The 13,800-nt window shown below is 40.7% G+C and overlaps 1 protein-coding gene across 3 annotated transcripts in view; it reads right to left on the reverse strand.

The window, feature by feature from the left end:
* CUBN (cubilin) overlaps positions 1–13,800 on the reverse strand; it is a 290,799-nt gene that overhangs the window by 117,160 nt on the left and 159,839 nt on the right. For 2 of the 3 annotated variants that reach the window (XM_070800875.1, XM_070800877.1), the window contains exons 32-35: positions 5,803–5,962; positions 3,809–3,922; positions 1,993–2,103; positions 203–331 (exon numbers count right to left, since the gene is read on the reverse strand). In XM_070800875.1, the coding sequence (XP_070656976.1) occupies positions 203–331; positions 1,993–2,103; positions 3,809–3,922; positions 5,803–5,962 (514 nt within the window). The remainder of the gene's footprint in view (positions 1–202; positions 332–1,992; positions 2,104–3,808; positions 3,923–5,802; positions 5,963–13,800) is intronic. The other variant, XM_070800876.1, reaches the window with a different exon arrangement.

The raw sequence follows: 13,800 nt of genomic DNA on the forward strand, positions 1-13,800 counted from the left end.
ATAAGGAAGATGTGGTACAGAGTTCACAGCTGTTAGAATTTATAAGCATGTTAACCAAATTTGAAAGACAGTAAAATGAGTCACAGAGGAGATCTACAAAACTAGCTCAGAACACAAAATGTAAAGGAATCCCAAATAATAAATCAAGGATTTTCTACACATTCCTCTTAACCTAATAGCACCACTTGCTGACATTTCTTACCTGATGTGGATGCAGCATATGTGGCGTGGAAACCACCAAAATTCACTGTAGAATCTGAGACGAACTTCAGCATCAGAGCATTGCTGAAGGAAGTGATAGGATGGGGCAAGGAGGGGCCACAGTATCGGCCTAAATAATGATGACATTGACAAGGAGAATGAATGATGATATGCCAACATGTATTCACTAAAATCACAAGAGACCAAACCAAACAGAAGAAACCACTACTAGAGAACCATTTAGGTCAGGGTCAGTGTTTGGGATGATGCCTGATGATTCAAAATAAACTGTGGACACATTTATAAACACGATAAAGACTGCGAGGGGAAGGTAAGAGAAACACAGATAACTTCCAAATGTAACTAATGTTAAACTCTCCAGGGCAGCAGGCACCTACACAAAGAAGGGGGCTAATACTCAACAGCAACACACAATAGCTGAGAAACTGCGGCTGTTGGGGCCAGAACACCTGCATTCACCTCCAAGCTCAGCCACTTACCAGCTATGTGACATGAGTCAAGTTACTCAAGCTCTCTGTGCCTCAGTTTCTCCACTTGAGAAACAGGTACATGGGTAATAATGAAATTCTATGTCATAAGGGTATAAGAATTGAGTTACTATTTATAAAGTTCTAAAGTTTTGTAATAAATAGAACTTTATAAAAATAGTACTATTTATAAAGTTTACTATTATAAAATTCAGAATAGTGCTCAGTGCAAGGTTATAAAAGTGTCTGTTAAATAATATATCCTTGACAATGGTCAAATGCTTACAGACAAAAGTCACAAAGAATACAAGCAGAAGTCCACAGAGAGCATTTGTCAATTGCCTACTATCATCTCAGGCACTGTTCTGTGTACTGAGAATATAGCCATGAGCAAAACAAAGTCCCTTCTCTGATGGAACCTGTCTTCTACTGCAGGATAAGGAGCTTGAGTGACAAAGCTCAAATAGGAGTGACTCATAGAGAACATTTAAATGAGTGAGTGAGTGAAAGTCACTCAGTCATGTTCGTTTCTTTGCGAACCCACAGACTGTAGACCACCAGGCTTCTCTGTCCATGGAATTATATGTATATAGATACATATATGCTCCTTTGTCCACGGAATTCTCCAGGCCAGAATACTAGAGTGGGTAGCCATTGCCTTCTCCAGGGGATCTTCCCAAAATAACCTGAGATTATTTTGTTTGAGAACATTACAGAAACTATAAGCAACATTCTTTAATTTTACTGGGATGTCTTACAAACAGAACTCCATAATATCTGCCTGCCTGCCTGTCTGTCTATCTATTCTGTTCATCCAACCATCCATCCATCCATCCAATGTACATATATATATATATATATATGTATTTACCTATCTATTACAGCTATCTATCTATCTATCCATCCATCCATCCATCCATTACTTTCCTTCCAATGAGGACAAAACCAGAAGAAACATCCTCAATTTGAACACGAGAACTGTGGTCAAACAGTAACAAGAAATTTCCCACAGAATGCTATCTAATGTTAAAATGGATTGCATTTTACTACTGTTTAAAGCAGTTGCAACTTTTCAATTAATAAAAAATACATAAACCATTCATGTCCTTGAAGATGAATGAGCTGAGTTTCTCAAGCCCTACGTTGACTCCTGCTTCCTCAGCCTCTCGGTATCTTTCCTTGGCTTACGACAGTCTTCATAGTTATTGGAAACATTCTAACCTCTGATGACAGCATATACACATGTAAGTACAGAAACCGTAGAAAGCCCAGGCCACAGAAGTGAGTGAGCGACACGGCATACCTCGGAGGGGTGCGTCGTCATGGCTGCCGTCCAACACCTCTACAAAATCTCGGGTACATGGTGTGCTGCTTTCAAGGCCAAAGTGGCTGAAGGATAGGGTGATATGATTGACTGTAAGGGAAGAGAGGAAGACTGTTTAAAAAATTCTGGCAAACAAAACATACAGGGAACAAGATTTTAACCCTGATCCTTTCACCTGCTGATGCTCTGGCAAAGAATTGATGAATCTGTCAGATGTGCACCGGACGACAGGGGCAAAGAGGAGAAGTAGCCGCCACTGTGCAAAAAGGTTTTTGTCTGAAGAGTAACTGAAAAGCTTTTAAAAATGTCTGTAGACTCTGAAATGCTGGTGCTGGTAAGAGAACCCTGGGGTGGGTTTACTTCATGGATGATGGAGAAAGTATCAGCTGTTGCTGTCTTTCTCTCAGAAATACTTTTATTAATAGCTTCCTTAAATTCTGATTCTTGACCTGTGCTTGTAAATAAGACACATTTTCCTCCCTGGCACAAATATCCTAGCATTTTCTGTGTTACTTTTAAGTCCAGAAGCAGGGACATGGAGGTTCAGTCATTTTTAAAGAAAGCTTTCAATTACTTGCAAAATACTCTGAGTCTGGGTCCATTTTCCTTTTGTTTTCTTCCAGGGTCTCGAATCTTTAGAATAGGATCTTTTCCTTTTGCTGTCTTTACACCAGTGAGCTCTTTCATCTAAGAGCTTTACAACTGTTTAGAAACTATCCTTAGGTGCAAGGCTTCAGGACTCAAGGCCGGGAGCTTCTTTATCCAAGGATTGGTTCCTGGCTGGCTGGCTACTTTCTTTGGCTAAGGGTTACATCACTGACCCCCAAATCATATGCAGAGCAATAAAGATACCCTTTTGTTAATGTTTAACATCGCTAGGAAAAATGTTAGAGAATATTTAAGCCAAACCCTTCATTTGTTAGATTAGCTAATGGGGCTTTGTGAGCCTAAGTGACTTTCCTATTATCACACAGGTCATTAATTAGAGAGTGGAGTCAAGAACTTAATGCTTTTCCCACATTATGTCTGAAGTCATTAATTTCCCCTGAAAACCTCAAGAAGGGAAGGGTTCCTTTGAAACAAGATTCATAATGGCCCCAGGGTCACCCTCCTCACAGTCGTTTTTGCCCAAGTTCTTAGTGGTCTCCTCATTTTCTCTGTAAAATGTGGACAGTAATCCTTACCACTAGATTGTTACCAGATCAGAAAGATTCTAGGATTCTAAAAAGAATACAGTGTAAGTACTTATTAAATGCTTCTTCAAGGCCGATGCTGGGACTTTTAAAAATACATTTTATAACCAAGAGAGACCAGGCTTTATCATTAACTTCCACCTTAACTGAAGACCAATATGCTCATAGCATTGCATCCCCAAAGTATAAGTTATTAACTTTCTAGTCTATGGTTCTTACTGTTCATTTATTCATTTAGCATCTTCTTGAGCACCTACCACAGTCAAGACAAACAGTCAAAAACTATTTATTCATCCAGTATTTTTGTTAACCCCCAATTTCAAATGCCTGTCATTTCTACTAGGTTATAGGTTTTCGCTTTGTTATTTCCTTTGCTAGGCCTTGAAACTTACAAAAAGAAAATTAATTAAGAATAAAGAGCAAAAATTACTTCCTACCAGATTAGGAAACCCTTGTTCTTGTGCACATGAGGAATTAGGGCTTCCCAAAGGAGGAGAGGAAGGCCATCAATTGTTACCAGGGAAGAGATAAGAACATGACTCATTGCTGGACTTTCCCACAGACACATGCATCCTGGATTCTTTTTTATTTTTGTTACTTACAGGGAGGTTGAGCTTGAATTATCCAGCTGCAGTTCTGATTGCTTGGATAGTTGTTCGGGAACAGTGGAGAGGATATAGTGTCAACGGAGTCAGTGAGGAAGTGGCCGCCACAGGCTGAGGGACACACAGACACACACTTTTGTCATACACTTTTGATTTCTACTGATTCTTCAGAACAATTATTTGAAGAATGAAAACATGAATGATGTTTCCTTATTTCTAAAGGGCTTATCAAGGAAATTCTCTGCCAAGGAAGCTGCACATGAATCATGAGAAAGTGGCGATGTACTCTACATTTACAACAGTATTCTTCAATTATAGGAAGTGGGGAGTGGCAAAGAACAGATTAAATGGTTATGAGTTGCCTGAATCTTTTGATAGAACTCTGGCATTGATTTACTTACTTTACCCACTCGTAAATTATAGGCACAGGGATAATCTCTTAACAACTGACTTCATTTTTAGGAACGTAAATACTCAATTGATGGAGACTTCATATGGGCAGTTGTGTGTTTTCAGGGATGTGCAGATCCCTGTGGGAACAGAAGACGGGGGTGCCTGCTGAGAGCTGGGGAGTGTACAAGGTGTTTCACAAAGGGGATGGTGCTGAAGGAGGAGTCGGGGTGAGGAAGAGTGGTCTGGGGAGAGGGCAGTCTGAACAAGATAGAGAGGAGGGTATGGGGGATATCACACAGACTTGGTTGAAGTGTGGGGCACGTGAGGACAGTCAGGGCAATGCTGAGAAAAGACAGGCAGGTTCCGTCCCCATGGGGAACATCCAGAGAAGCTGGGGCTCCACTGCCTGTTTAGTGCAGAGCCAGGACAGACGATGGTACACTGAAGGTCAGGGTCAGAACTCGCTACTGCACACTGACTTCGGAGGAATACGTGAGACCAAGGACGCTGATGTAGTAGCCCAGAGAAGACCTGCTGGGGACTTTTTTTGCTCTGAAGTGAAATATAAGTGATTAGTTAGAAGAAAAAGTGTTAAGAAACTGTTCTTTGAAAGAATTCTGCCATCAATCGTGCTCCACAGTCTACATTGCAACCTCAGGGGACCTCCATCCAAAAACTCTCACCGGCTAGGGCGCTTTACTACAGAAAATGAGCAAGCGAGTCCACTGAAACAGATGAAATGACTAAAGAGACCACACTTATTTGAAAGGACAGGAATCCTCTGAAAAAAAAATCACAGGCATATTCAGCAGACAAGAGCCCTTCCAGCTCTAGGTTCCATCTCTGATGGTGGGTAAAGGGTTAACCTCTAAAAATACAAGACAAAAGGCAATGGATGGAAAGGTCTCTAGTAGAAAGTGGTGATTTAAGAAAAAGACAATGTAGCGGGGTATGGGGGGGTGAACACACAGCGGTTAAGACTTTGCCTTCCAAGGCAGTGGGTGTGGGTTTGACCCCTGGTTGGGGAGCTAAGATCCCACATGCCTCTTAGCCAAAAATAAATAATAAATAAATAAAAACAGAAACAATAGTATAACAAATTCAAAAGATTTTTTTAAAAAGGTCCACATAAAATCTAAAAAGAAAGAAAAGAAAAAGGCAACAGAAAACAACATTGATTCTTCGGGTGAAGGGCTACCACTATCTCAAGGCTTAGAATCTGACTCTATGTTACAAGTTTTGCAATTTATAGCAGTGTATATCTTAGCATAAAATCTTAGATAAATGCTAGGTCATTTATCTATGAATGAATGAATTCAGATAAACACTTCTTTACAAGTGTCTCTAATATTAAAGACACTTTTCAGTATGATTCTGACAACCTGTTTGAGGAATACAGAGATCCGGAGGACTAAGACAGAGTTAAAAGTCCCGACAGAATCATTGCAAACCATGGTTCCTTTTTTCTTCTTAAAGTGTCGCACATTAAATAGAAAGCTGGGAACAATGTCCAAGGACTAGTCTCATTTTATTGCAGCACCAAGAGGGAGAGGTAAGGACAGATGGTCTGCGCCTTGGGGAGACCACACGGAACTTGCCTTGTCTGAAGTAAGCGCGGAATCCCCGGCTCTGTCTGGAAGGGCCGGACTGAAATCGCAAGAAGAGGCTGTTTCCGGAAGATATGATGGGGTTCCTCAGTTGCTGTCTTCCACACACACCGGCAAGGCGGGCGGTTGCGGAGCTTACACCGTCAAATGCCTACAAAGAAAGGCAACTGGGTACGTGGTGGCTCAGGACTTCAGATCGGCATCCACAAGGCCCTGTTCTGTGGAGTATCTATATGCACATCAGCACCTAGTGGAAAGCACATCTGGACTTCCCTGGTGGTCCTGGTTAGGAATCTGCCTGCCGACGCAGGTAACATGGGTTCGATCACTGTTCAGGAAGATTCCACACGCCACAGAGCAACGAAGCCCAAGTGCTACAACTCCTAAGCCCATTTGCACTAGAGCCACTGCTCTGCAACAAGAGAAGCCACCACAGTGAGAATCCATCACACTGAAAGGAAGAGCCTCTGTTCGCAGCAACTAGAGAAAGCCCATGCACGACAATGAAGATCCAGCACAGCCAAATAATAATAATTGCTTTTTCTTAAAAAGAAAGAAAACACATTTGCTGGAACCCAGTGCTTTATTCTATGTCCACTCGGGTCCATCAGAATGTCTGAGTCTTTGGTCGTTTCTAGGAACTCTTCAAAGATTTCAGTGGGAGTTTTCATGTCAGCGAAACTCACCATGAGATCCCTGGATGTCTATAAACGCCATGCCTTTCCCTGCTCTCATCCTCTTGTGACTCCAGGACAGTCACATCATGTACCATTCTCACAACATGTGCTGATGCAAGAATGAATACTGGAGCAAATACATGAGAAATAACGATGAGGAATCACTCATTTTCAGAAACTCAGCATTTGCTGGAACTTTTTGCTTTTCATAGGGTTATGGTCAAGAAGAGAAATGGTAGAATTCTATGAGCCTGAATTATTAATAGAAAATTACCTCATTATTTTAAAATATATAGGGTTCTGTGTCTGTTCAGTTCTGTGCTGGGACTTGGCTGACCTTCCATATGAGCCAGTGCAATGGAGTTTACATTGCAGACTCCCCACCCCAACCCGCTACCCCTGCTCCAGATTGCTGAATCAGTATGTGAAACTGAATTTTCTCATTGCCTTGGCACTCTGTGTGTCATGGACTATAGCTCACCAGGCTCCTCTGTCCATGGAATTCTCCAGGCCAGAATACTGAAGTGGGTAGCTGTTCCCTTCTCCAGGGGATCTTTCCAACCCAGGAATCAGACCCAGGTCTCCTGCACTGCAGGCAGATTCTTTACCGACTGAACCACCAGAGAAGCCCATGAATCTTTAAGCCAGGGGAAATAAGTTCTTTTTTTTTTTTGGGGGGGGGCCAATAATATTAGTAACAGCAACCATTCATTAAATGTTTACTATGTGCCAGGAACTGGACACAGCCTTTCACATATACTATCACTTTCTCCTCCCAAGACTCTCCATTTTCAAGAATAAGATCACAGATGCACAGAGACCTCACTAATGTCACAAATCACACAGTTCCTAAGAAGAACAAATACCATCATCAACAGTACACACACTTTTAGAGGATTTCTACAAGTCCATGAACTCACAAAGGCAAGACTCTTCTAGTTTCCTCTATTTTTCTCCAAATTCAGAGGCCTGGTGAGTAGCAGATACTGTTCCATCCCTTTCTAAGCTGTCTTTTTGATTGCAATCCTCTTAAGACAAAATAAGGACAGTAGAAAATGAAGATTAGAATTAGAAAATTCACACATGTATACCTGTGGCAGATTCATGTTGATATATGGCAAAAAAAATTTTTTTAATTAAAAAAAAGAAAAAAATAAGGAAAAAAATAGAATTAGAAAATTCAGAAAATCACATGAATGAGCCATTTCCCTGGGGATTCTTTGAAAGAGCACATTTTCTAGCAGGTCTCCATATTTCCAACCTTCCTACACAGAGATTCAGGAATCACAGGATTTGGGCTGAAATTCACATGGCTGGGGCATTGCTTCACAAGGAATGGATCAAGATGAGTGTTTCCAAATGTCCCTACATCAAAATTATATACCAGTGACACCCTACATTTGATTAGCATGCTGTAATTTTACAAGCACCATTGCAATACCTCTAAACTACTCTTCAACACTATGTGATTTTTTTTTTTAGTAATGAAAGTGAGATTTCCAAGTGTGCTAGCTAATAAACTACTGTCTCATCCAATGGGCAACAGTGGCAATGGAAGCTAGTGACCCAAGATCAAAGAGCCAGTGAGTGGCAGAGCCCGAAACTTAATTCTTCTCTCTCCAAATGCTGTATCACTTCACGTTACTTCTCTTTAAATGGTGTGTAATAGTTATTAAGTTATAAGCTCCTAATTACCATTTTATGAAAGTATATGACCTCAGGTTATTAAGGAGAGAGCTGAGTCTTTTTCTTTAAGTTTGGAAGAGCAATTCTTTTATTTAAGAGTAATTCTTAACACATGTAATATTAAATCAAGTTTTAATTTATAAAATTAGAAAGAAACTGGAGGGAAGAAAATATGAGAAAACTTGTTGCTATTTTTAAAAAGTCTGAAGTCATAAAAATTATCAATATACATTTCCTTTACTTCCATTTAGTTTCCAAAACAAAGTTAGCAAATTATATTATTGGCTACATGTATAACATATTCGTATAACTTATTTAAGTCTTATTATAGTCTTATTGAAGTCTATTGCCAAGGGTTTCCTAGGCCTGGGAATTAATTTTCTGATCTGTCGCTTAGGTGGAAAAAGTCAGAGAAATACACAAAACAAAACAAACAAAAAACTATACAGTACAACCAACTCATTTCTAGGTAACTTTAGTAAAATAAAAATTTGAATAAAATTATGAATCCACAAAAGAAAAAGTAGCCACCATCCCTGGAGTTCCAACTACAGGAGCTCTAAAAACAGAGGCAGACCTGGTTAAGTAGTAAACTAAGTTCTGGAAGTTAATCAGTATCTTGACAAAGTATCCAGAGTTTGTCAAATTTCCAGATACCAGCAAACACATTCAAAATACCTGAGCTCACCATTACCATACAAAAATAAGAGATTTTTTTTTAAAAAAAGAATAGAACCAGGCAAATAACAAACAGCAAATGCCTGATGAACAAATGAGTAAGTGAATATACATGTAAGAGTACAGGACTGAGGGTGTGGAAAACCCAGAGTTAAGAAAACAAGTTGCTCCTCTCTTGTGGACTGGGCTGTATAAATGCACAGCAGGCACGATGGCAGGGAAGAGGCCATTCACAGGGGGAAGGAGGACAAGAGGAACTGCTTTCTGGGCCCTGTGGGCAGTGGAGGAGGTTCCAGTCAGGCAGGGACCAAGCCACACGCACCTGCCCAGGTGCCCTCTTGCCAGCTATGCCAGCCCTTCACCAGCACTGCGAGAGAAGTAGGAAGGCAGAAGGTGGCAAAGGACACCGGACCCACCCCAGGTCCCAGAGTATCCAGTATCAGTGCCCTGAGCTGTGGCCAGAAGTCAGAACTGAGTCAAACTTCTATGGACTTCAATACTTGATGTTTTAAATGTTAAGGAGATTTGAATAAATATCAACCCCCTTTCAAAGTTCAAAGTGTCAACTCCAGCACAAAGTGATGGGAAGGAAAACCTTTCAGCTTAGAGATTAGCACTCCTTTCTGATGATATGTATGGATGCCAAAGGTCAGAGTCCAGAGACAATTTGAGAAAATAAAGGAGCCAAGCAAAGGGAAACTTTCACCTTTCCATGTACTTACTGATGATGGAAATATATATTATTTAAGAGTATGCATTATTTAAAAGCAGGTGGCAGAATCCCTTTTAAAGAGAAAAAACAGAAGGTAAGTTTATTTAGCAAAACACCCTGGCAGGTGCTCAGAGAATGATTGCCATGGGAGAGATGCCATGTGATGTTACTGTGGACAAATCTTTCTCTATCCTTCAGCCACCTAATCTGTACAATGGGACTGACATAAAATTGTAGTACATATTGTTCACCAGAATTAAGTGACTTAAAAGACATAAATTCTCATGTATACATTTTTCAGTGGAATTTGGCAACAGAGGAAATGTAAAAGCCAACTCTTTCACTTCCAGATAGCTACCTGAGGTAAACTCTTGTATGATTGGATTAAAAAATATGGACAATAATGTTCCCTGCTATAAGGGTTGCCCCAGCACAATATTAGAAGAATTAGAAGTACATTAACAGTAGAATGGGTCCATGACTCATGGTATAGAGGAGAATCTTGTATAGTGGCAAACACGATGAGCTAGATCTGAATACAGCACAGTGTAGAAAAATGGTCAAACCAGGTTGTTAAATGAAAGGAGTGAATGGAAGAATAGGTGTCATGTTGTATTATTTACATCAAGTTTGAAAACATGCAGATCAATACTACATACTGTATGTGGAAACCACATACCATGAAAAAGTACCAAAACAGCCATGGGAATCATAAACCAATTTCTCATAAATGGTTTCCTCTGCGCCAGGGGCAGGGACTGGAATCAGTGTGGTTTGCCCATGGGGCCTCACTGTGTCCTCAGCAATTCATTTCTTTTGGGGAAGAAAAGAAAGAACTTGAAGCAAGCATGGTAAAATACTGAGATTTAGCAAAGAGAATGTTTTTGTTCATGCTGTACTTTATGTGCATTGTGTAGTCTTCTCTGTATACTCAACATATTTTGTAATAGAGTTTTCCTGAAGGAAGAGAGAATCTATATAAAGGAAATTACAGGAAATGTAGATTAAGATATACATACAAAGATGCTCTTCCAAGTATTATTATAATAAGCAAAAAATAGAAGTTGTCTAAGTGGTCAGTTGGAGAAGGCAATGGCAACCCATTCCAGTACTCTTGCCTGGAAAATCCCATGGACAGAGGGGCCTGGTGGGCTGAAGTCCATGGGGTCGCTACGAGTCCGACACGACTGAGCGACTTCACTTTCACTTTTCACTTTCATGCATTGGAGAAGGAAATGGCAACCCACTCGTGTTCTTTCCTGGAGAATCCCAGGGACGGGGAAGCCTGGTGGGCTGCCGTCTATGGGGTCGCACAGAGTCGGACACAACTGAAGCAACTTAGCAGCAGCAGCAAGTGGTCAGTAATAAGCTAGTGGTTAACTCAATTCTAGGGTGTTCATGTAACTGACTAAAGGGCCAAAGAAACTGTTTTTAAGAAGAAATGTATTAAATAAACTAAGTGAAAAAGACAGGATACAAAATGATGTGCAGTATTCTCTTAACTCCCTTTGTGTATGTGGGTATAAGGGTGTGCTGCTTGCATGTGTGTGTTTCTGTAGGAAATGAGCCAAAATGTTAATTGTCTCTGCTTTGCAGTATTATAGATGGTGTCCATTTCTTATTTTTTCTTTTCTGTATTTTAGAAATTTGATATGAGGAACATGTAAAATTTTAAATAATGCATATATTTAAAAATGTTTATGTGTTTAGCCAGGCAGACATATAAGTGATCCCACACAGAGACATGAAAATATGCTCTTCATATAACTGAGCTGCAATATCAAAGCCAGATGGACATTAATGCCATTTAATCTAGCCTTTTGCTGCCTGACAGGACTCTATCCAGGATACGGTTTTTGTTTTAAGATCTCCAAGACATCTGTTAGCTGGCCAGTATCTGCAACTACAGTCCAGACCTCAATCCAAGCTCTAGGCTCGGATATCCAACTGCATTCCAGACAACACGGCTGGTATGTCCCATCAACCATGGAAATCACTGTCTCAAACTGAAGTCCTCGCCCCGCCCCCTAAGTCCTCCTGCCCCTTTCACTTCCTGCCTCATCCCCTCCATGGAATGGAGCCTTATGTTCTGTTAGCTCTCCCTCTGCTGTGTCTCCTGGACCCCTTCCCCTCCCCCACACCAAGTGTCTTGTTGTGGGACTTCATCCCCTCTTGCCTGGGTCACTACAGCAGCCTGAAACTCCCCCTGCCTGAATTTGTGTCCCCCTTTAATTCGGTCTCCAAACAATCACCACCATGCAATGTGCTTTCTAAAATGTAACACCCGACCCAAAAGGAAGGAAGAGTATCCCAGTCCATTTTAAGATCATAGTGAGTAGGGACTTCTCTGGTGGTCCTGGGGTTAAGAATGCACCTTCCAATGCACAGGGCATGGGTTTGATCCCACGTCAGGGAGCTAAGATCCCAGATGCCTTGTGGCCAAGAAATCAAAAACATAAAACAGAAGCAATACTGTAACAAATTCAAAAAAGACCTTAAAAGTGGTCCACATCAAAAATCTTTTTCAAAAAAGTAAAGTGTACTGAATAAAGATGAGCATCGCAGGTTCTGCCTTACTGAGAACCAAGGAGAGTGCCTGATCCAAATGCAACGTGTAGAAGTGCAGCCCACAGCCCCGCTCCACCAGGATCCGCCCTGGTGACGGGGTGAGTTGTGGTCCTCACGGAAACACAGCGCTCATAGCGTCACAGCACACACATGGCGAAGGGAAAATGAACAGTAGCTTCCTCAGAAATGTTTGCATTTTCATTTCTAGAAACTTGAAAAAGTACTCTCAGAATGTTTGTGTGTAGAGATGGGAAAGTACTTCTACTGCATCTATCTTCTTCTTTTATTAAGTTTCATCTTCCTCAGGGAGAAAATAAACCCACTATATATGTGGGTTAAAATTAGCATAAACTGGAGCAAAGGAAACTATTTTAATTCAAAAGCAAAACACACAGCATGTTTTACATTCCCCAAAGTATGCCAATGCCATCTTAACTTCAGAGTTATGCTTTCCATGCAAATTGTGAATGTATATGAATATGCTTTTATTTTCATTTACTGCACTACCATTTTCTCCTTTGCAACGCATTTGTGAATCTTTTAGATGGTATGAGAATAACCCACTTATGAAGTGAAAACATTCACTGAGATGATACACTGAAGAGCGTGCAAAAATTTTATAATATATATTTTAAGATTTTTTAAAAAAATACTTTAAGATAAAATGAGTCTGCTCATAAACTAATCAAGATAGTTACCAATGAACTGGGGATTATGGATCCAGGTCTGTGTATCTAAGGTTCATAATTTTCAAAAATGTGAGATAAAGGGACTTTCCTGGTGGTCCAGTGGTTGGGAATCCACCTGCCAATGCAGGGGACATAGGTTTGATGGATCCATGGTTCAGAGGATTCCACATACAGCGGAGCAGCTAAGCCCGTGCTCCACAATTGCTGAGCACACGTGCCTAGAGCTTGTGCTCCGCAACAAGAGAAGCCACCACAATGAGAAATCCACACACAGCAGTAAAGAGGAGTCCCCGCTGCTGCAACTAGAGAAAGCCGGCATGCAGCAAGGAAGACCCAGCGCAGCCAGGAAATCTATAAATATTGTTTTTTAAAAAAGATAAGTTAAGACCTTTAACATAGCATGAGTAGTAACAAAACTAGAAATAGTAGTAATAGAAAAATCAGCAGCAATAGCTAACACTTATCTGTACCAGACACTGTGATTAATACTTTAGGTATATTTTTTCAAATTCTTTTTTACAATTCCATTTGCAGCTGGTAGAATTGAGGCTCAGAAGATATAAGTAACTTGTTCACAGTCACACGCTGGGTAGGGTGGAGCCACTATACAAATCCCCTCTGCCTGACGTCTGATCAACTATCATTAAACAACCAAAAATATAAAAATCAAGTTTTACTCATTGACAACAGAATATTGAGAGATTATGATTCTAAGAAGCTAAAGTAATATGTCCACAGTCTCCTTAAAAAAAATCCTGGGAAACGGAGTTGAACTCAAGTCTCTCTTCTCTGGACCCACAAGCTTGCATCCTTAAAGGCATTTCAGAAAGTCTCATTCAAGGCCTGGGTGGGTTCTGGAGTGGTTGGCAGCTGTCATGCATCCCACCCACTGCACATGCGCGGGATTCCTGGCATGGTTATCTGAGCAGGCTGGAACAAAGGGTACAGGGGCCAGGTTGTTGCTGTTCAGTTGCAAAAT

Source organism: Bos indicus, chromosome 13 (assembly GCF_029378745.1).
Source record: "Bos indicus isolate NIAB-ARS_2022 breed Sahiwal x Tharparkar chromosome 13, NIAB-ARS_B.indTharparkar_mat_pri_1.0, whole genome shotgun sequence".
Classification (NCBI taxonomy): Eukaryota; Metazoa; Chordata; class Mammalia; order Artiodactyla; family Bovidae; genus Bos; species Bos indicus.